The sequence below is a fragment of the Lissotriton helveticus genome, chromosome 5_1 (assembly GCF_964261635.1).
Source record: "Lissotriton helveticus chromosome 5_1, aLisHel1.1, whole genome shotgun sequence".
In the NCBI taxonomy this organism is placed as follows: domain Eukaryota; kingdom Metazoa; phylum Chordata; class Amphibia; order Caudata; family Salamandridae; genus Lissotriton; species Lissotriton helveticus.
Genome location: NC_136065.1, coordinates 1,537,062,959 through 1,537,087,072, shown reverse-complemented (window position 1 = coordinate 1,537,087,072; position 24,114 = coordinate 1,537,062,959). Strand labels below are relative to the sequence as shown.

Here is a 24,114-nt window from a genome sequence, read left to right as displayed (position 1 = left end):
TGAGGTGCACCTGTCGTCAATAAAGCGGCATTTTTCAGACACATAGGGCATTTTTGTGGACTGTGCGGTGTCTCTCCCCTCTTTGGCCCAAAGGCTGGGCCTAGCATGCCACCAGTGTCGCTACAGTCCAACAATCCCCTCCCTCAGAATGATTTGAAGGGCATCACCCTATTTTTCAGACCCGCATGTTGAAATACTATTTCTGCAAAGTTAACCACTCCTCCCTATAGTTTTGCTCGTGCCATTTCAAACACCGAAATATAAAATAATCCTCCTAACTAAATTACGATATTATGTAATAGATTACAGCAACATAAACAAACATCTCTCCCACAGCTCCCTCCATTGGTCAGACGTGGTCACTGCACTTGTGATAATTAAACTGGAAAGCAGTTATGACTTTCGGGCCTTTCTTTATAAATGTGAAACTTGGTTTCTTTCATGGCTCTTAATCCTGTATTTCAGACCACTTTTTAACATGAAGGACCTGAACCACTGTGAACGCCAAGATATGTCCATGATCACGCCGTACAGTGAAGTGAAGAAGCCAGAATTACAAGTTGGGCTTCCAGTCTGGTTGCACACAAGGCAGTTTTGCCACCAACCCAGCCCGCAGCTCATCCATATGCGCCGGTGTTTTGGGAAGTAAATACAACAGGACTATACAAGCAGTACGAAGCCACCAAAATAGACTTTACAAACAGACTAACCTTGACTCCAGCATGGAACATGGTGACTGCAGTAGTAGTGCGAACCAGGGCATTGCTGGACGATTTCCCTTCAAGAATCCTGCAAGCGCGGCACAGGAGGCACAAAAGGAACAAAGCACAACTATTATTCATCTGTGCAATATATATTTCAAATTCGGGCAAGATGCCATATGGCAGGAAGAGATGGTATGTGTTTCAGAGCAATAGAGAGAGCCCCGGGACAGATACTGAGCGTTTCGGGCAGGGCTAGATTGGAAGCCAAAATCAGGCCTGGCAGAACTGTGTAAACAAGGTCTACATTGCAGGAGGTCTCAACTAGGAAGGAGGCTTGGGCCATGGCAGCCCCCTTAGGTCGCAGACTACTGGTAAAATGCCAGAGTCGTACAACGACCACTCCAGCCCTGGTCTCAGGGATGGGAATCAGTCCTCAGAAGTTGAGTAGTGAACATCCATCTCCGGAAACCAGAGTCCCAGAAGGCGAAACGATGGGGCAGGTTCTTAAGGCAGTTCTAGGGGGGGGAGGATGCTAAGACCCAGGAATATCTGTAACATGCACACTGTATGTTATGTACAATTTACAAAACTGATACAAAAAATGGATAAGCCCACATGTTATGTGTGTAACTTATATTTGGCATTATTCTATTGTACAAACAAATTCAGACTAGGGCTGGAAAGACCGCGTACTTTGAAAGTAAAATAAAACGGTGCTGGGTGAATTGGTTGAACAAACATCAGCCACTGGTAATTGCCATGGGCGTCACTTCTGTGCTTTTCGCAGTGAAATGCCCTAAATGGAGGTCCTATGCCGCTGCCCAAAGGCCAGGCTGTACCTCACTGATGTCCAATAAGGGCGAAATAGACTGACTATGCTCCCATTCAGAGAAGACAGACAAAACATGGCGGTTTAGGCTGGGATGTTCTTAGTGAGCAGGGCCAGGGCAGAATTGCATAGGTTTTGTTCCCGTCTGTAATGGCAGTGAGCAAAAACGCGATTTCTTGGAACGGGACACAGAGTAAGTACTCGGGCACAATTCAAGCATTCCATACATCACTTTTTTGCCAGTGAGACACCCTGGGTGTGAAGGGTATGCCAAAATGTGGGTCTGGTGCTTACTGACCTACAAGACTCCAGCTGCAGGTCACTGATGAGGCCAAACTAGTCCAAAACTGATTTGGGCTTACCTGTGTTTCTTTTCGAGGTGGGTGTGGCCTAAAGTTCAGGGTGGTTTGTTCTTATTGGGACAGGACCAAGCCTGATTTGCATATGATCCCAGGTCTTTAGTGACACAGTGAGCAAATAAAAATACACCGGAATGTGACCCGTTGCAGTTATCAATGACGGAGAGTGCCACAGAGTGGGCAAAAAACTTGAAGCATGCATTTCCCATGCCTATTTTAGCACAAAACTTACAGAGCATAACATCTGGCTTATATAGAGAAGACTGTGGAATTTCAATAACTAGTTAGTTTTTACCGGATGCATACATCAAAGCAGTTTTGATACACAATAAGCTGTGCAATACAAATTACCCCCTCCCTTCACACACACAGTTTGGGAAATGGGTGTGCCTCTTTCTACATAAATGAATACATATGCCAGTATATTAGAACATGCATACGTTAGGCAGGAGTTGCAAGACAATATATGCGAATAGGCAATAGTTGCAAAATACACATATGCAAGCACAGTTCATGTATTGTGTACTTTTCATATATAATTCTACAATATTGTGAATCACTCTGTAGGTCCCTCTGGATTCTCAGGAGATGATACATTGTGATTCAAGAACCAACAAATTTAGGGACATTTAGACTGTTAGACTTGGGGACTCACAGATGAGGAGAGCTCACTTTGTATCAGCAACCTTTAGATGCAGAGGTAGCTACTCTTTGTATCTCATGAATCTAAACACTACAAGTAGATGACAGAAGGTCTCATGACTTCATGTAGGAGTAGAAGCAATGCTTCCGAGCTTTACGAGGCAGTGCGTAAAGGTGATCGGAGACAGCGCTCTCTTACCTGCTCACAAGGGGGGTGAAGAACCATAGGTTACTCATTATGACGTTGACGGGGAAGCTGAACTGAGGGAAAAACAGAAAAGGACAGTGTATTAACAGTGCCATTGACGGCAAGAACTCGACCTGCAAATGCCATTCCACACAATTTTTTATACTACCAGAATCCTATATTCAGCTCTTCATTTATGAACCTTACAATAAATACATGTTCCTTCTTCAAAAAAGCACACTGGTCTAAAGGGAAGCCTACAGTGTTGCCCAGCTGCTATTTCAGCAGTGCAAAAAAGAAAAACAAAATAATAATAACTCCTATGTGCACATTATAGTTTGGCCGGGCCTAACCGTCATGCGCACTTGGCATGTTCTCCATTGGGCTGTGTTGCACAGCCCCATGGAGAACATACCCAGCTTCCCCAGGCACTGCCTGAGCGCTCAAACAGGACGCGCAGACCAATCACAAAGCATAGGCTGGGAAAGTCCAGAAGCCTGAGTGCTTCCGGTGCTTCCAGCAGACGAAGGAGTGGCGAGCAGCGGACAAGGTATGTTAATTTTTTCAATATTTTTTTTTAAACTCCCCCGCCTCACCTAACCACCCCTGTTCCGAGCAAGCCGCTATTGAAAGCCTGCCTATACTTCGGGAATGCTGGTAGGACTTCGAAGCCCTAGCTTGGGATGGCCAAAGTAGGCCACAAGGGCCAAATCCAACGCAGATATTAAGAATTATCACTAGGTAAATAGAGTCCAATCAGATTTACTGCATGTAAATGAATCTTCTGTGGATCTCATGAAAATCAGTTATGAATCTGGCACTCCTGGACATACGTGGGTCAACCCAGCCTGGGAATCGGACAACATTTCTGATTTCCCCAAAAGTAAGTCCGGCCTGCCTCTCTCTGCGTGAAGAGCACCTAAATATCCTTTTCTTTAGTCCTTGAGCTGACTGCCTGGTTGATGGCACTTTACCTAGGAGGTACATCCAATGTAAAAAAAAAAGTATGGAAACCGTAATCCTGAATACAATGAGGGTGTGGTCAGCGAGCGTGGGGGCGGGGTCAGTGATGTGCCTAAAATTAACAAAATATTATAACTATTTTGTTGACCTTTCACCTACACGTAAAATATAATGGACACACCTTAATGAAAACTAAATGCAACTTAAATTTATCTGTGGGAGATGCATTTGTCGGGCAGGAACATTTAGATGATTAATGTGATCACTTCATATTCTGTAGGAGTAGCTGGGAAGTCACTGATTTGACTCCTGTTAGTGCAATAGGGAAATATTTAAGTGTGTTATAGTACTAAGAAGTCCGAGCCTGTTCGAGAAAGCACTGCAAATATATATGCCATTTGTTTGAAAAATGTACTATACACATTATAAGAAAGGCAGCACACGGTGTAAATAGGGTGTTGCAAAAAGAATGTTTAAATGTTTACAGTGCTTTCAAAAGTTACGTTTTTACTAATATGCGGACTGTGTCTAGAGTAAATCTTTTTCTATACGCTTCCATTAAAGGGACAAATTTCAGATTCTATATGTTCAAGTCTATTCTGCCTTCCAAGCAGTCTCAAGGTTTGCCGATTAACCAATTGCACACATTTACATTTCCTTTAGGAGTAGGGACACTGGACCTGCTTCTTCTTTAGAAGCTTCACCCTTCTCTCACTATAGCCTTAGAGCCCACTGCCAAGGGCTAAGCTGGTTGTTAAAGGCCCTGAACCTGTATTATAGGCACGAACCACAGGTGAGGGCCTATAATGAGGGTGAGGACCTTTAACAACCGGTATAGTCCAAGGCAGAAGGGCTTTGTGGCCATTGGAACATTCCACCCACTGAGGGTAGAATGCTCTACATTAAAAAGGGAGAAACAGAAAGACAAACATTGGGATGTTGGAACTCCAGGCTTATTCCAGCCATTATAAGCCCAGAGCCACTCGATAGGAATGTTGAAAACTCCAATGAAGACAATGTTGTAATTCACAGTAGAGACCCTTCTTATCTCCTTTCAACCTGCCACAACGTAACCATCCAGGATCGGTTCATTTTTTAAATAAAAAAATATACAACCTGTTTTGATCAAATTAATAAAGTTTATGAAACGTCTTTCTCCTGTTCCCCTGCCCACTTCACCCTCTGGCTGTGTCCTGGGCAATATCATCAGTTTTGTGAGGTGCAACTACTGCCCCGCCTTTCTCTCTTCACCTTCAGGCAAAATAAATCAATGATTAAAATCTTCAAAACAATCGAAAAACCCGAGGTGATAATGTAGGAGGGGGTCCCTGGCTGATCTGAGTGCTCTGAAGAAAGGGACATTTGTTACATGCATCCTAAGTCCGCCTCACTTTCTCCATCTCCCTTCCTCACCTTCTCCACCAGCGAGGACCAAAACCACTGAAAAGCAACCAAGGCCAGGCACAGGCTGTCCATCAGACAGTGGCTCTCGTCATGCCTTCACACCAGCTGTTGGACGATGTGGTGGCTCCTGGCTCACAGCTGCAGACCCTCATATTCGTAGGTCCACCATCCCCAAGATCAGACACCATCCATCATGGTGTATACTAAGCAACACTACTCTAGGGAGTGCAACACCAGGATGTGTTTGATGGCACTACACATCTCTTTTACAGTCTTTAATGGGGGTAGATTCCCTTCTTAAGGGATGCTTGTCCTATTCTTTGCATTTCTCGCTGTTTCAGACTAAAAGGTGTGTGTTTCTTATTCTAACCGTAACATTTAGACATTAAATCTCCTGCTTGGAATACCACTGCACGGATGCAGTGCGTGCGCCTCACCCTGCAGCTTATGTTAATCTTTCCCCCCCCCCCATCATAGCAGTGACCCAGGAGCTGGCATTAGAACCTCAAACATGTGCCTTACTAGTTACTAACTTACTAAGCCATAACCCAAGCATCCATACCTCGTCTGGTGTGGTCGCAAAACCACAGGGATGCAAGTGACAATTACAACTGATTTATAGAGAAACATAAAATATCAATTTTCAGGCCCTAAATTCTAACAGTAGAATTGGCAAGATGACCAAAATCTGAATGATTGACTTTTCGGGCTGCAAGGACCCACTTCCAATTTCTTTCTCGTTCTCTAGAATACACATTTCGTACCAGGATTCCAAAAAGCACTTTCTTCCACCTATCAACAGGGCCCTGTATCGCTTCGACCATCCCTCCCAATTTGCATTCTCGCTAATAACGTGGCATTGAATAGTCAACAAACCGAGCAGCTTACGTTTTTTGGAATGTGTGTTTATACGTTCTGAGTGTGTGGTCTCCTCTCATCACATGTTCTGTTCTACAAGGATTTGCCGGTATTCACTCTGAGACTTACAGCTATAATGTCTAGTGAGTATACTTGCTTCAAAGACCGAAGCAGACATTTTTTACCTGGTTTTAGTAGAATATTAAATACAAGAACTGTTTGAATACTGGCCGCACAGAACACATTTCACTGTGCGGTTTTGCTTCTAGCAAGATGTGAGTTTTACAATGATTTTCGAGAGTTCTGCTAAGAGTTGTGAACAACATAACATGTACGTTTGTTGAAGTGCACGTTCACCCAAGGGTATCTTGGCGCTGAATAACAGATGTTAATTGTTACCCAACTCAATGGTACTCATTTTATCGACCTCAGAAGGATGAAAGGCTGAGTGGACCTGCTGGGATTTGAATCTGTGACCATGAGGTCAAACATAGGCCCTTACACTGGATGCCTTAGTCCACAAAGCCACCAGCCCCGGCTTCGTCCATCCGCGATGAGTTGCAGTTCAGAGGCATTTTATGCAGAACTTTAGAGCTAGAATCACTAGACAGGATGTTTGCCTACTCAATTTTCCTACTAGAAGATACTGATAGTAATTTCACTCAGTATTCACACAGCACCTTTTCTTTCTGATCTGGCTACAGATAGCTTTAATTGTCTATCGAAGTGGTTCAAGTCACCCTCCTTTAGAAATTGCTTGTGTCCTGCTTGCTGGCTTTACAAGCGCCCACCCAACAGCTTTGTTATTGCTGCTCGTACCTTTAACCTCACTTCACTGAACAAGAAAACTAACTATGTATTTCAGTACGTCCAATGAGTCAATCTATTTTTGAACCACTACTCTGGCTTGAATATAATGGAACTGTTCGGCATATCTTTCAGACATTAGGTATTTGGATGGAAAAGTTCCTCACCTGATGATAGATGTTTACCCCTGCTCTGAGTGTCCCAGCTGTGGTGATGTCTGGATCCTTGGTAAAGATTTTTGGTCATGAGCGAACACGGACCAAAAATGTGTGCTATGACCTAGGCCTCTCTCATGAGCTGCAGTCTTCTTAGACCAAGAGGGGCACCACAAATGTAACCCTCAAAGGTGGAAGGCTACTCCCTTCGCACAAGTGCAGTTGCGGCAGCATACTTTTTAGAGATCAGCAGAATGGACAGGCCTTTTTACCGGTCTCATGGGAGTGGTGTCTACTGGCCAACTCTGTTACAGTTCTGTTGCTTAACTCACCGTTGGCCTGCTATGGATTGGGTTCAGCTCTCGGATGTTCGTGTGACTGTGGGAAGGTACCGTGCATCAGGAAATAGCATGTGTAGTGTGTATGTATGTTGGTATACAGATGTGCTCCTACGAAGATACAATGCACCAGGAAACAGCATGCGTAGTTACATGTACATGTGGGCCTCTGAGCGTGCACTGCATGTCGGAGATAGTGACAGTGTTGCATGAGCGCACTGGGATGAAGTGCTGCCCAAGCAAGGGTACAGTACCTTTGAGGCGGCCGCATGCTTATGTGGTTGTGCAGTTTGCATGTATGCTTGTAATAGACAACACATGGAAGACACTGAGCTCCATTTTGAGAGACACAGGGATCGCTGGAGGAGCTGGTAGAGGTTTCCCCCAGACAGGTTTGTGGATTGCTGTATTCTTGAGAGCTGGGTAGGACACACACTGAAGGAAGGAAGAGCCAGGCTCTTCGGTGCCTTTTAATAGGGGCTCTTTGATTATGAAAAGAGGTCACTGACCAAAGCGTCTGGAGGAAGAAGATGGACCTGATGAGGGAATCATAAAGAGGCTGACATCTAGGTGCAAACCTCTCGTCACTCTTTTGAGCAGTATTTGGGGTTATCAAGATGGGAGACTGTCCTGCTGTGATAGAATGTACTCTTCCTCCAGAGGGCAACAAAGGAGTGGGTAACCCCAGAACACAAACTTCAAAGCTAAATCAGAAGTGTGTCTGGAAACAAATTACAAAAAGAGGAGCTTGACACTCTCAAATTGTCAAACTGAAGCTGCACAACAGCTTTGAAAATCTCAGCATGAGTTCTGCCTGTTCTAACCAGCACTCAGGAGTAAGGGTCTCCCAGTCTCCCATGCTGGGTGAGGGGACATCACCCAGGACGATCAAGAACACTCGTCTGGAGCATGTAGCACCGGCTTTTGTCTGACCCAAGACCAGTGCTCCTTACGAGGTGGAGTGAGGTCCAGTGGGGATCCTGTGCGTGGATCCTGGGAGCAGAGTGTGAGATTCTAGTCTGTCGAGACTGCCGCAACAATGGGTGTCAGCTCATATGCCAAAGCCTGCAGCTCGGTGAGAGCCACTGTGAAGAAGAAGGTGTATCTCCCTTGATACTGCATTGTGAGAGGAGGGACATCGCCCAATACAGCTCTGTGACCCAAAGAGGGCAGTCACCGCATTCATGCTGTCCGTGGCTGGCTCTGCCAGGTGCGGACCACTGTGAAGACTGAGGGAAAATCGCCCTTTGCGTGCTGCTGGTACCCTGCCTGGGTGTCAGGAGGAAGTGTCCAGAAAGGAAGAAGAGAGCTGTATCTATGTGCAGCCCAGAAGACACTGCGGGCCCCAGGCCATTACCTGTGGAAAGTGAGAGCAATTACTTCAACTCCCCGTCCGGAGCATCGGAGACCTGTCCCTGGAATCTGGGAGAGGCTTATCACATCAGTTGAGTTCCAAAGATGTCGGCCGCCGTGACCACAGCTTCCTGCCCTCTGGGATCAGTCCAGCTGCCCAGGTGCACCTGGGGACCTTAAACCACAACCCCGTGAGTAAGATTCACAATCGGACTACCAGGCCCTTAAGAACTTGCTCTGATTGACACGCTTCAGTGTGGGACTCCGATCTTTGCAACTGAGCCCCCGTAGAACTTCTGAGACCTGAATGCCTTAGCAGAGCCTAGAATGGATGGCGCCACATGTAAACAGGGAATAAAAAAGAGGAAGGTAGCCAGGTGATATTCAGGCGCACAGCAACAGTATGGCGATAGTAAAACACACAAAGTAACAGAGTTCTCAAAGCAAGAAAGGGAAGGTCACCCACTTCCCCACAATCCCAAAACTAAGTTCAACGGTAAACACGCTTAATAATTCATTGCTGAGCTCTCCAACTTCATAGTAATGTGTCATAAACAGTATCACTCCAAATCTCCAGTGATTCAAGTCGTCTACAGTATCAGGCAATCCAAATTATAGTCAATAATGTCAAAATAATGTTCATTGGCCACTTCAGCTAAGACACCAAGGTTTGTCGTAGTTCACAAATCCAATTTATTAAGATTCCTTCCAATCAGTATACGATACTTATAGCAGCCAACACGTGTTTCATCAGGCATCAATATCATGCCATACCGACTTCTTCAGGGCTGCAAGCCAAGAAGATATATTAGCAACATAGCAAACCATATAAATGACTATTCAAACTCTGGAAAATTTACACTTAATCAAGTCACCCTCTGAGTGGAAAGACATAGTCCATAAGTGATCGTATTAAAATGAAAAAAGAAAAAACACCAAAATAAACAGTGCTACCCGAGGTGTCTCTAAGAAGCATTACTGTACCCAAAGCCCAAAAAAAGTAGAATTGAAACGTATTTAAAATTTACCTTTACCAAAGATAAGGTTGTATCCTTGATAAACAAGTCACTCCTCAGTATATACAACAGGAAAGGAATCTGAAATGATATGAACCCATCCTTATTCCTGCATCCCTCGCGGGCCCACAGTGTACAAGTATATCTAACGTAGTAAGTTTTACTCACTCTATAATTCCAAGAAGAGTCTATGTAAATATGGGTCATTCAAATAATTAATCCATTGTCAAGTCCAAAAAAGCTGCTGTCAAAAGTCGTATCTTGAATCAAAATATCCCCTGAAATAAACATAACCAAAATAAGGCTGTATAAGCTGCAGTAACTAGATCAAGGAGTCATAATATAATACAAAATTCCACTCACCTAAATTAAGGTGATTCTCATGCCAATATCAATGTCCAGTAATTCTACAGTATTCTATGAGCTTCGATTCGACTGCCACGGGTACGCGCCAGTCTGCTGGAGTATAAATGACCCAAGTCAATAAACTGTTCAGAAATCAAATTATAATGACTGTTCGAATACCCCTTATAAGTTATTTACCTTACTCTCACTGCGTGTACACTATCCCCGATATCCACCACGAAAACTGGCGTGTTCCACAAGTGCCATATTGTTTAAGTAACCACATTCAGGACGATTTAATTGGAGAAACGGTCACCATCTTACAACGGTTAAGTATCCATTAATATCTACACACTTGTAAGTCCACATCAACTGAAAACCACATTTCTAATAACTATAAGCAAGAGTTAATATAGTAAAATAAACATACGCTAGAAACCGTAATATCCTTCGTTTAATCTACTACTTAGGAATAATATATAGCGTTCAAGATCCAAATTGGTGATACCATCATCTGAGTATCGTGGTCGATAGTAGTATTTAGAGCGCGTCTTGATTTAAAAATTATATGAAGAAACCCCGAGTTAATATTCATAATATCCTCCGTTTTGGTTAGCACTCAAAAATATATAAACCAAAATTAAACTAAGTAAGATCTTATGAAAGCACGTCCCTAATAGTCATTACGGGTATTCGAACCCTGCCTATTCCGAGCCGCGAAAGCCTTTAATGTATAGTACCATCTGTACCGTCGGTAATTCAGAGTAGATACTTAAATACATACACAAAAACGACCCTTTGTACACTGCGAGGTCCGCACAGGTAGCAGGCAGCAGGACGACTCCACATACCGCAGAGACCCAACCTTTGTTTCAAATATCATCGACTCTTACGGGGCAAAGTAGAATATAATTATTGAGTAGGGATAAATAAGGACAAACTTAAAGAGGATATAATGTACCATAAATTCGGCAAAACATATATATTACGAGATAGGCGATAATCTACAAAGATTAGCAAAGATATTTACACGTTATCATGTATATTAACATGTTTGGTGTAACATCAGAGTAGCAAATATACATTTCACTTAGAGGTTAAATCGGTCTAAACTATACCGTCTTTCAACTTTTATACAGAGTTAACATGTGTTGTTCACTTTCAAGTTACCCTATATATCAAGTTATAACATTCTTGATTCATAGGCACGGTTTAGTCACCTAGAAAAAATTGCAGTTCAGAATCTAAATTCAAACCCTCTTCAACGGCACGCAGAATCATAATACATTTCGATTCTTTTCTTCTTAATTTCAAGATTCTGTTGCCACCACGACGGTCCATAGTAACATGTTCAATACCATGGTATGTAAATTTGTGATTAGCAGAATCATTACCAGTTTGGATGGCATGTGAGGAAATAGGATATCTTGTATCCCCATTCTTTAAGGCACGAAAGTGCTCCACCATTCGATCTCTCAACCGTCTAACCGTACTCCCAACATAAATTTTACCACATGAACATGCTATTATATAAATAAACAACAAAAGTAGTCTCACAATTGATAAATGAATTTCTCAAATTTGCCTGTATTATTGTACTCAAAGGATTTTATCTTCTTAGTAGCCCATCTGCATGAGCTACAATTCCCACAATAATAAAAGCCCATTGGCCGTATACGTAACCAGTCTTGTGTCTGCTGTGATTTTACAGGTTTGGGATAAGTAGGACTCACCAAGTTAGCTATTGTCGTTCCCTTGCGAAATGTGAGACTAGGTCTGTTAGTTAAGAATGGAGTAATATCATTGTCTGTACGTAATAAGTGCCAGTGTTTGTTCAAGATTGAAAACAGTTTATCACTCCCTGCTCCAAAGTTGGTAATCATCCTGACTTTGACAGTTTGTCACCGTCAGAACATGATATACATGATAATGTGTAAATATCTTGGCTAATCTTTGTAGATTATCGCCTATCTGGTAATATATATGTTTTGCCCAATTTATGGTACATTATATCCTCTTTAAGTTTGTCCTTATTTATCCCTACTCAATAATTATATTCTACTTTGCCTCGTAAGAGTCGATGATATTTGAAACAAAGGTTGGGTCTCTGCGGTATGTGGAGTCGTCCTGCTGCCTGCTACCTGTGCGGACCTCGCAGTGTACAAAGGGTTGTTTTTGTTGATGTATTTAAGTATCTACTCGCAATTACCGACGGTACAGATGGTACTATATAAAGGCTTTCGTGGCTCGAATAGGCAGGGTTCGAATATCCGTAATGACTATTAAGGACGTGCTTTCATAAGATCTTACTTAGTTTAATTTTGGTTTATATATTTTTGAGTGCTAACCAAAACGGAGGATATCATGAATATTAACTCAGGTTTTCTTCATATAATTTTTAAATCAAGACGCGCTCTAAATACTACTATCGACCACGATACTCAGATGATGGTATCACCAATTTGGATCTTGAACGCTATATATTATTCCTAGGGAGTAGATTAAACGAAGGATATTCCGGTTTCTGGCGTATATTTATTTTACTATATTAACTCTTGCTTATAGTTATTAGAAATGTGGTTGTCAGTTGATTTGGACTTACAAGTGTGTAGATATTAATGGATACTTAACCGTTGTAAGATGGCGACCGTTTCTCCAATTATATCGTCCTGAATGTGGTTACTTAAACAATATGGCGCCTGTGGAACACGCCAGTTTTCGTGGTGGATATCGGAGATAGCGTACACGCAGTGAGAGTAAGGTAAATAACTTATAAGGGGTATTCGAACAGTCATTATAAATTTGATTTCTGAACAGTTTATTGACTTGGGTCATTTATACTCCAGCAGACTGGCGCGTACCGTGGCAGTCGGATCGAAGCTCATAGAATACCGTAGAATTACTGGACATTGATATTGGCATGAGAATCACCTTAATTTAGGTGAGTGGAATTTTGTATTATATTATGACTCCTTGATCTAGTTACTGCAGCTTATACAGCCTTATTTTGGTTATGTTTATTTCAGGGGATATTTTGATTCAAGATACGACTTTTGACAGCAGCTTTTTTGGACTTGACAATGGATTAATTATTTGAATGACCCATATTTACATAGACTCTTCTTGGAATTATAGAGTGAGTAAAACTTACTACGTTAGATATACTTGTACACTGTGGGCCCGCGAGGGATGCAGGAATAAGGATGGGTTCATATCATTTCAGATTCCTTTCCTGTTGTATATACTGAGGAGTGACTTGTTTATCAAGGATACAACCTTATCTTTGGTAAAGGTAAATTTTAAATACGTTTCAATTCTACTTTTTTTGGGCTTTGGGTACAGTAATGCTTCTTAGAGACACCTCGGGTAGCACTGTTTATTTTGGTGTTTTTTTCTTTTTTCATTTTAATACGATCACTTATGGACTATGTCTTTCCACTCAGAGGGTGACTTGATTAAGTGTAAATTTTCCAGACTTTGAACAGTCATTTATATGGTTTGCTATGTTGCTAATATATCTTCTTGGCTTGCAGCCCTGAAGAAGTCGGTATGGCATGATATTAATGCCTGACGAAACACGTGTTGGCTGCTATAAGTATCGTATACTGATTGGAAGGAATCTTAATAAATTGGATTTGTGAACTACGACGAACCTTGGTGTCTTAGCTGAAGTGGCCAATGAACATTATTTTGACATTATGGACTATAATTTGGATTGCCAGATACTGTGGACGACTTGAATCACTGGAGATTTGGAGTGATACTGTTTATGACACATTACTATGAAGTTGGAGAGCTCAGCAAGGAATTATTAAGTGAACAGGGAATAACCATAAGCAGGAAATTGGGACTGGAAAGCTGATCCGGGTAACACTAGTGAGCTTGACTCAAAAAGGCTATGTCTATTACATGTAGTGCATTGTATTGTAATTTGTATTAGTAGATAAATTCTCCAATTTACATGAAAACAAGGATTTGACTTAATTATTTATTAGGAATGCTGAATGTATTCAGAGTTGTGAGCCTTTGCGCACCTTGCACCTATCTCGTTCCAGAGAAGCCTTGGACTGCTCAACCCACGCTATCATGACATGTCAAGTGCTGAATGGGTTATCGACCCAGTTGCTCAGAGCCCATAGTAGGCTGGGTCCCGGGATATCAGGAGTAAAAACCCTCAACCCCCACAGTTGGGCACATTATCTCTGCTTGCCATGTGGCCCTCTGAAAGGGCCTGCGATGTTACAACATAGATGTCACAGTGGATTTTTGCTAATGTTTCCATTCATAACGTTGACAGAGGTCTGTTAGGGATAAGAATGGCCTAGTTGGTTGACCTGCTTACAAAGTATTTTTTTTAGAGGGAGCTTTGTTTACTTGACATAGTCTAGAAGGCTTCTAATCAACAAACCAAACAGTAAATGTTAGTGATTCGAATAATAATTTACTTCAGGCCCAACATACCACAACAGCAGTAACATCACTTGTTTCACAAAACCTTGGTCTAGGCTTGTGTAGCTAACCATCAGAGACAGACAACATGCTTTTAAACAAAATAGTGATTTCCTGAAATCTGAAGCAGGGGCATCTCAAAGTCAACACACTGAAAGCTGACAAATAAGCAGAAAGCCTGTCCAGTGAGTAACTGGGCACAATCAAACCATAAGGTTGCTGTGTATTATGGAAAGCCCATTAGGAGCCATATCATGGAAACATGCCTGCTAGGCATTTCTGGTTTCCAGTTGTCTCGTTGTAACTGAGCTATCTGTCTAACTATAGATTAACTACGTATCCCCTTTAAGGAGACACCTTTGATTTGACATCGACGTGTAATACCTTTAGTGCTGTATTGGACCTGAAAACAAATGTCAGCCTTTATGTGATACCACAGCTACCACTCAAGGGGAAAGAAAAGTAAGGGAATGTTGGGGAGCCACTGCAAGGAATAGTGTCTAGTATCGTGCGCTGCTGAGGAGAGTGAGCAATTCATGCTGCTTGCACACATGGACCTGGAGAAAGAGGTTACCCACAGTTTACCATTATGTTGTTAGGTGTAGAAGCAGTGTCCTGACCTCTGGAGCCAACTGCTCGAAGGTGGCCTTCTCTGGCCCGCTGCCAAACAGATTGGGCATCGGATTCTGCTCCAGCCTGGAACAAAATACAACACAAGATGGAAGGTTGAGATCTTGGTTGGGCAACAGATTTCAAACTCACTGGGGACAAAAATGAGTAATGCTGAATGGAGAACACAACATCTTAAGCTTTCTTCTGCACAGCTACCCGGGTCTGGAACTCGGTACCCACTCAGAACCAGGAAGCGCCCTCATTCCTGCTCTTCGGGAAGAAACTGAAGGCCCTCATCTTGAAGCTATGCCTCACCAACATGTAAACATCTGGGGGATGGGCCGCAATGGAATTGTCGTCTGTCTAACCTGCATCCACCCCCTCTCCTCGACCCCCTCTCTACCTAGTGACTTTTAAAGTGCCACATTAAAGTTATAGCTAAAATGGCACTGCATAATTTCCCATGCATACATTAAAGATGTAGAACCATAAACTGTATTAAAGAGAGTCCGTTCAGTACAGTAAACGAAGTGGAATAAAAGGTGGAATAATGAAAGAAATGAGCAGAGGGAAGCAGGTGAAAGCAGGATACCCTTGTAAGATGTAATGATCAATTGAATAGTGTTGTATTCTTCTGTTCCTCGTTGACACATCCCTCAAAGGGTAAAGGAATTGTTGATTTTCAAAACAGCTGTAGATTCAGGGAGCCAAATATGTCATTTGTCGTAAAAGAACTACAACAAAATAGGTCTCCTTACATTTGTATGAATGGGTACATCGATTAAAATGTGCTTCCGTTGGGAAACTAGTGTGGCTCTCTTCATCTCAGACCCATAGTGCTCTCGTGTGGCCACTGAGGGAAATGCATCTCAGCCAAACAGCATGGGCATTCAGGCAAACGGAGAGAGAACTATAGCTCCCCCTTGTGAAGAGATATTTCTCGCAATACTTTCTCAAATGTGGGGTAGGACCGTAGGAGGAGGATATGGAGTAATCGGTACACTCCTTGCATCGTTACAGCTGATCGAGACAGCTAGGTCATGAGGAATTGAGCTGCCGCCGACAGTCAGAGGTGCAAACAAACTGCAATCGCGTGGACGGCTGCTGATTCGTGTGGAAAGTCAGCCCAGAAGAGACGAGGACCTGCAGCCCCGAAAACCAACAACCCACACGCGGGTCCGCAGCACTAAGATGGAGACATTGGTGAGCAAGCTTGCAAGGCAGAATCCTCAGTGCACCACCCTGCCTGTAAGTGACAGGCTGCAGTCGGCCCTTGACAAAGAGTGTTCTGGATGTGAGACGGTCATGCCTCGCCCGGTGGGGAGTGAACATATTTTGACTCTTTGTGGCAACCATTCCATGCCAGAGAATAAAACGGAGTTCACCCCAGCACCCACCCCTTTGAGTGCAGTCCTCGAAGTGGACTTGGGCTGTAAACTTGAGAGTATTTGGACCAGCTCGATTCCGATGTCACAGTGAGTGCCCCTTGATCGCTGGCAGGCCCGGCTCCAGGAATTTTTATTTGGGTGGGCCAAGGGTGCATTTGGGTGGGCCACTGGGGCTCGATTTTGCACATATATTTCTAGGCAGGCCTGCTTCAGGGCCCTCCTTTATCTCTTTTTAGTCTTACAAGGCCCAGTAAAACGCACTCTTTTCCAAATCTCTTTCTAAATGTCATCACTCTCAAAAAGTGTTTTTTTCATGTAATGTTCCTTTGATGGGAAGAGGAGGTTTCTGAGGAGAGAGTATCAGGCAAGTGACACTTCTCGAGCTCCCTCTGTGCGAGCCTTCAGGGAGAATCCCTCTTCACTACTACCTCCACCTGACCACGGGACTCTGCAACGCACTCCCTTACAGGCTTGATTATCCACTGCTCTCCAGTGCACCTTATCTCATTGCTGACTTTGGGCCCCAGCCCCATATCAGGCACCATCGGGCTCCACTTTCATTTTGCCCGGTGAAAACATTAGAAAAATCACCTTCAAACTAAAACATTGAATATAGCAGTAAATATAATTAGCACGCACTTTAAAGTATGTACCACAGTAGCCCTTATGACCCAACAAAAACAGAAAGGCCATGACGGCCAACTTTAGCGCTGATGCGAAAATCTTTTTTGGCGACGCACCAATAACCTCTTTCTCCATAAATACCTTTACTACCACCTTCCAACAGTGCCCCTCATCCCTCCATTACCCCCCCCTATTGACCCCCTCCTCGGATTTCCTCACTGCCTCACGCCACAAGTTCCCCTCATATCCCCATAGCCCCTCCCCCTCATGACCTCCTCCTCGAAGACCAGTACCCCTTATCTCTGTAGCCCCTCCCCCTCATGACCTCCTCGTCTGACTCCCTCACTACCACCCTCCACCAATGCTCCTCATCTCTCCCTAGCTCCCTCCACCCCATGACCTCTTCCTCGGATTCCCACACTGTCATCCTCCACCAGTGCCCCTCATCGCTCCATAGCCCCTCCCACTACCTCCTCCTCGGATTCCCTCACTGCCACCCTCCACCAGCGCCCCTCCTCTTTACGTAGCCCCTCTATCATATGCATTTCATTTGTTGTATCGCGCTACTCATATCAGTGTAGGGTGTCACAGTATCTTACACCACGCACACATTATACAGAGACAATGAATCAAACAAGTATGTAAATCAGTCTACAGGGAATGTCACATAAGCCACTGAGGATTACAAGGTGTAGGAATCACATGTCATCCATACTGGTGAGCAGGATATTTTAAGAGGGTTTGGTCTTGTGAAACATAACATTAGGATTTAAAGAGTATTCCATGGGGCTCAGATTTACTGATAAAAATGTATATCTGCCCAAACATACTCATTTTAGCAACATTAGAATAATGAAAGACTGAGGGAGTTCTAACTATATCACAAAACAAAAAAAGTGAAGTTCTAACTATACCATTCATGTTTGTATGCAGCTCTTTGGTGATAGTTCATTGGTTACTGTCCTATGTTAGGATTGTTACTTCTGAACTACAAGTAACAGAAGGATCTCTGTGACAAAGGCAGGAACCCACTGAGCTATCCACATAAAATACAGTCCATCCGCATTTAAAAACTACTAACAGACAAATGATTGCCCTCCAGCAGGATCATTAATCACCAGCGTTATCGTCTTATTGTTGTCCTGCATTGGCCACAATATTGATAAAAAATTGTTTAAATGAAGCCCACACGAAGTATGTGTCCTGCTCCGCCTGTGTAGATTTTAAAAAGTAAAAAATGTAGTAACACATTCTCTTACCTACTCCATTAGTCAAACTTTGTGTCACAGCCTGACGTGATAAGCAGCTGCAGGGGTTAGGAAAGGTGACTAAGAATAAACAAACTTCTTTTCTCCTGAGCTGCATAGAAAAAGAAATATCAACGCAGCAGGATAGTAGGCAAAGGTTACCAAAGGTTACCGACATCAAAGAAAGGATTTGTCACCTTGCCCCATACAGAGATGAAGGGGTGAAAAAATAAACAAAGCCTCATTAACATTTAAATGGTCTTTAAAGACCTGTGAAGTACTCGGGTGTGGCTGCGATCATCTCTAAAACTGTCTCTGTGTGTGTGCCCGCCCAGGAATCTGTCTCTGCCGGGCTGAGCCAGCCTTCAGTGCTGAGGGCCAAGGCTCCTGTTTGGGTGGGCCAGGGTCATGTTTGGGTGGGCCTGGCCCACCCGGCCCACCCGCTAGAACCGGGCCTGATCGCTGGGTGCCCCGATACTCAAAATACTGGACTATGAACAACCTCTGATGTTTGCGTCCACCCTGTGGCACCGTAAGCACTGACGGCGCATCACCAGCAATCACCTGCGCACAAATCAGACCCAGAAGACACCTGTGAAAAAATCTGTATCCACAGACCCGAGGCAAATAATACGGAATTACTGGAACACTGGAGTCATTTTCCATCAACCTTCACCAGAACAGCCCCTTTTGGAAAGGGCACATTTCTGGTTTTGCTGTTTGAGAACACCATGGAGGGCTACACGTGCCGAGCTCTTGCTAGGATTCTCTTGGCAGCAAGTTAAGGGAAATGTCAGCAGACAGAGACAGATACCAATGCTGCCAGAGTCCTTTCTCACCTAGGATTTATTAACTGCCCTTTTCCTTGGTAAAGACTTGCGTGTAGGACCCCTTTGACATAGTAAACCCATCCAGTCTCAAGGTCGAGCCCATAAAGCTGTTTGGGGTCCTGCCTTGGCACCAGAAGTTGCTAGACCCCTCAATTTTTCTTCTTTTTAAACTCCTGACATTTCTGTTCTATCTTGTACGAGTTACCTCAGACTGATCATTGACGTTCGAGTGGGACTGCTGTATCAAGCTGTGTCCCGGGTTCAGATCTATGCTACAAGCCCCTAGGGTGTGGCCATGCTACCTTCTGAGTGAAATATGCGAAGAGGAACAGAACCATGGGCCAGGGGAACCCAGCAGTGCACAAAAGCTACCCCTACGGATACAGCCTCATTATCACTGGCAACTTCAGGACCTGGGGAAATGGGCCCCTAAGGGAAAATTCCAAAATGATAACCCTAGAGGGAGGACAGCAGTGACCAGAAAGAGAAGGCTGTCCTTCTCGGACATACACCCGAAGAACCTAAAGTTCTAGGAAAGTTGGATCCCCCTCCAAAAGGGTCCGCATGCTCCCTCCCGCTTCCTCTATTCAGATGACCAGAGATAGAGAGAAGTGGAAGAACAGGAAAAGGAAAATAAAGGTTTAACAGCATGTGGTGCAGATACCCAGAGAGGAGCAGATGGTTTCAAGCATGGGCCCCATAAAGAGAGAGCCAAGAACCCAAACAGGGCAGTGCTGGAGCAAAGAATGGATGTTTGATAGGAGAAAGCACACGAAACAAGAGGCTGAGTTTCAAGTCTAAACAGGGACTTTATAGAGCGGGACGAACCATCACCTGGACACTGCCGCAGCAAGGATGCCGATGCTGGTCTCGCGAGGGGGCATGGACGAGTGGCCCGGCTGCATCTCCGCACTCAGGTCCATGGTTATGTAGCCTTTCTCCGTAGCACCGATCCTGGGGCAGGCAGAGCGAAACCCGGGTTATGGGGTGGTCGATATAGCAACAGACAATACAAACGGCTGCCTCAATCAAAGACCTTAATGTCCACAGACAAAAACTTGCAATTACTTGGGAACACGCACACTCTACCACGTGCGAAACGTCAAAATAACTGTTTAGGCAACACGGGGTGTGACTCAAACTCTCTGTGATCAACAACATTGACAACATCCTTTGATGCACAATTATTAATACACTCAACAACAACAAAAAAACTCTGGGCGTCTTTGCTAACTTTACTCTTGCTTGAAAGAAACGCTCACAGACAAAGGCACACCGTTTCTACTCCCTTTATTGAAATCCAGTTGGAAGCTCTAGCCATGCAATGCTGTGAGTGAAAAAGGCTTTATTTCGATACGTAAATATCTTAAAAGCAATACATTACAAAATGCAATTTCAAGAATTAAAAAAAATGACATACAGATATAATTTCATAAAACAGTCAGATAAAAATACAATAAATAATTAAAATAAGATTAAATTGAGATGGAAAGCCTTTTTGCTCGAATCATCCAAGCCCATTTTAGGAATTTGGAGACAGCGCAGACAATAAAAGGGGAAGTATCAGTTAGTAAAATGCGGAGAGCCACCAAATGTTGTCTAGTGCCAAGGAGCCTGCATAGAGGTACCAGCCAGCGCTTCCTTGGGGCACGGTAGTCGGGACATTCAAAAAGGAAGTGTGCCACTGTCTCAACCCTTGTAAGACACACCGCACAGAAAGCGGAGGGCTGAGCCGTTGGGGATCTCCACCTAGACACCAAGTCAGCCAGAGGTAAGGTGCCCACTCTGAGTTTTGAAATCCAGTTGGAAGCTCTAGCCATGCAATGCTTCAACCTCAACATCCTCTCCTAAGGCGCACAGATATGGCATCGAAAAAGTCTTTAACAGAGCATTAATGTTTTTCTGTAAATTGATTGTTCAAGATCAAGTAGCTGCTTTATCAGTTCAGGATACAAGGAGAGTGTGCGCCCAAGATAATTCCCAAAATTGTAACTTACACTCGAGGGGCAGCAGGTACCCAGCTGTGTCTGTGTGTACCGGGGGAAATAACACTTTCCTTCCCTTCTGAAGATGCAAAGTAGTGTAGGTGGCTCTTTCAGATACATAATCGGGAAAATGTTGCTTGCATCTCTCCCCCAGAACTCCTCCTTTTAACCAGAATCATTCTTCTTTTGTAGCATCAATAATAACTAAACATTTGTGACATATGGCACCATCTTGAAGTTATTTGCGGTGGTGTCATAAGGCAGTTCCAGCAGTGGCCTTTGTGTAGCAAGGTCCCTAACCTTTGGGTGTCTGATATTAATGAAGCAGAATAGGGTCCGATGCCTTTTAATCTTTACATGCATCCGCTGGTGGAGACTGTCCTTGAATTCGGGCTGTCAGTTGTTTCCTACGCAGTCGACACAGCTGGTTTTCACCCTCTCACCAGGGCAGGGTCCACAATCTCAACAATTTAGCCCTAGTTTGGAAAATGTAGCCAATTGGATGGCTGGCTGTTACCTCAAGCTCAATGGGAACAAGATGGAGATCAAGTTGCTGGGCAACAATCTGAATTTCCAGACGCTAGGATGGCCTGACTGTCTAGGTACAGCACTATCCCAAAAAAAACCATAAAAAGCAGAGGATGTGGCCTGACAAGTCACTCACAATGGAAGCACAAGCAAAGCAACTTGCCGCCAGCTGCTATGGTCGTCTTAGAACACTCAGGAGAATTATAGATCTGCTCCCCCTTCTCTCTAAAAGGATTGTTGTACAGGCTTTAGTACTTTCCCTCCTGGACTACAGAACCCTCTGTACCTGGGGGCTCCACGATATATGATCAGAAGGTTATAAGTAGAGCTCCTGGTTTTATGGTATTTATTTTTTAACATTTCCGTCTGTATTCATCCATATTTATTTTTCGGCCACTTTATTGGCATTGATCCATATTTATTTTATGTTTTGAGAATAAATGGAGTCGTAAAATGGGATATTTCCACAATTATTGAACTGATTAACATGCACTTATACTTTGATGCCTGTCACATTTTAGCAAATTAAGCAGTCAAATATATTAAAACACTACACTGACAGGTAAATATTAGCATTACATACAAATATATGTTAACATATGCGTGTATCCAAGGGAATCTGATTCTGTTTTTTAATTCCCCATGGTGTCTATCTGCTTAAGAGTTGGTCTCGAATTCATGAAAGACAACAAGGGGAGTCACTTATAAGAAGGAAAATTTTCTGTATTTTTCCAATTTTAAAAATAAATACAGACAGGAAATAGATTGTTTTCCGTCTGTATTTATCAGTAAAAATGGAAAACAGGAAGCCTTAGTTATAGGCAATATTACCTCTAATTTAGTTGCTCTGTGTGGCAGTGTAAGGCCTCGATGCACTTCAGCCAAGGGTACGTGCGCCAAGAAACTGACGAGGCATGCGAGTGCAGCTACCATAAGCAGTAGTGTTTGCCACCTGCATAATTTTGTTTACTACCAGAGCAAAAAAAAAAAAAAGGAGTATTCACCCTACCAAGGCAGTATGGGGAACAGCATTAATCTTTATAGAAAGCTGTGGTGTCTTAGGAACCTTCTTCATGGATGTCATGCGAGAGTCAGCGCGGGTGCGGAATTGTGTATGTCTGTGTAACCTGATAATTGCTCAGTTCTCTCAGCTGTTATCCAATTAGGACTCAGAGTTATATATAAAAAAAGCTACATCATCTAGAAGGCTACAATAATATGGGGGTCACTGTGCAGGCACAAATCGGAGTCAATGTGATCTGCATAACTTTTGCAGTCTTTTAAAGTGTCTGATTACATCACACTTTATGTACAAGAAGATTAGGTAATTTGCCCACAATCATACAATGTTGAATCAAGACTGGAACTTGAGCCTCATCCCTCAGGTTCACAGTGACTTGCCATTAGGCCACATCACACCCCAGTTAGATTAAACCTTTCTATCTGAAAAAGGAAGACAAAAACACAGTTACAAAAAAAAGGGAAGGAGACAGTTAACACGTCTCGCTGTAGAGTTTGGCTGCAGTGCACACAATTAAAAGCTTGTCTTTGAGCGAGAAATGGAGAGAGCTCCAAGGGGTACGAACACAGAGCAGGCAGATCTGTATCTAAATTGCTCCATTTATGAGCCTTTACTTAGTAAGGATTGTGAGCCATAAACAAATTCTATGTTATAGAGAAGGCCACGGTGATGCGAGCATCACCAAGGCAGCAGGGAAGCCTTGCAATCTCAGTAACCAGTTAGATTGAGCATTTCAGAAATGTGTTGCCTTTTAAACAGGGAAAATGAAAACACGTGACTGACAAAGAGGAGGGAGACAGTTAACACAGCTGCTGTAGAGCTTTTTATGAGCTGCAGAGCCTAAATTAAAAGTTTGTTTTTATGCTAGAATTGCTGGGGCAGCCCCATTAGGCATGAAGACAGGAGGCAGGTCCTTATCTAACTTAAATGACCCAAGGAATGGAAGACAGTATGTGCCTTGACCCGCACGAGCATCTGCTGATAACTCATATCAGCATGGTAGAGTTCAAATTCTGCCATCTGCCCCTGCAAGCCGCTGCCACTTTACCTCAATACTAAGGGAGCAGGCGGCATATGTGGGAGTTGCCTGCTCGAACTCAGTGTCCTGTTGCAACTCCCACAGATGCTTCTCCTCCTGCTCTACGACACTCCAGATGGCAACCAGCGACACCCCTGTTAAGGAAACTGCACTGGCTCCCCATCCCTCAACGCTGCGCGTTTAAAACAGGATGCCTGATCTTCAAATTCTTGCATGGTCAGAGCCCCAAATTCATCGACAACCTGATACTCCGGCACACACCCTCTCGCAACTTGTGCTCAGCTCACCTCTCGCTCCTTTTTACCCCCACGTTCAAGCGGAAATGTCTAAGACGCTGCAGATTTGCAACTCTCACCCCTAGACTGTGGAACTCCTTCGCCCTGGAGATCCGGGCATGCATTGACCATCTGAAGTTTAGGATGTCCCTGTGG

General features: G+C 43.6%; 1 protein-coding gene across 1 annotated transcript in view; it reads right to left on the bottom strand.

The window, feature by feature from the left end:
- Positions 1–24,114, bottom strand: part of PM20D1 (peptidase M20 domain containing 1) — a 202,687-nt gene that overhangs the window by 94,818 nt on the left and 83,755 nt on the right. The window contains exons 6-9 of the mRNA XM_078644591.1: positions 19,945–20,064; positions 15,030–15,105; positions 2,734–2,795; positions 711–789 (exon numbers count right to left, since the gene is read on the bottom strand). Coding sequence (XP_078500717.1) covers positions 711–789; positions 2,734–2,795; positions 15,030–15,105; positions 19,945–20,064 — 337 coding nt within the window. The remainder of the gene's footprint in view (positions 1–710; positions 790–2,733; positions 2,796–15,029; positions 15,106–19,944; positions 20,065–24,114) is intronic.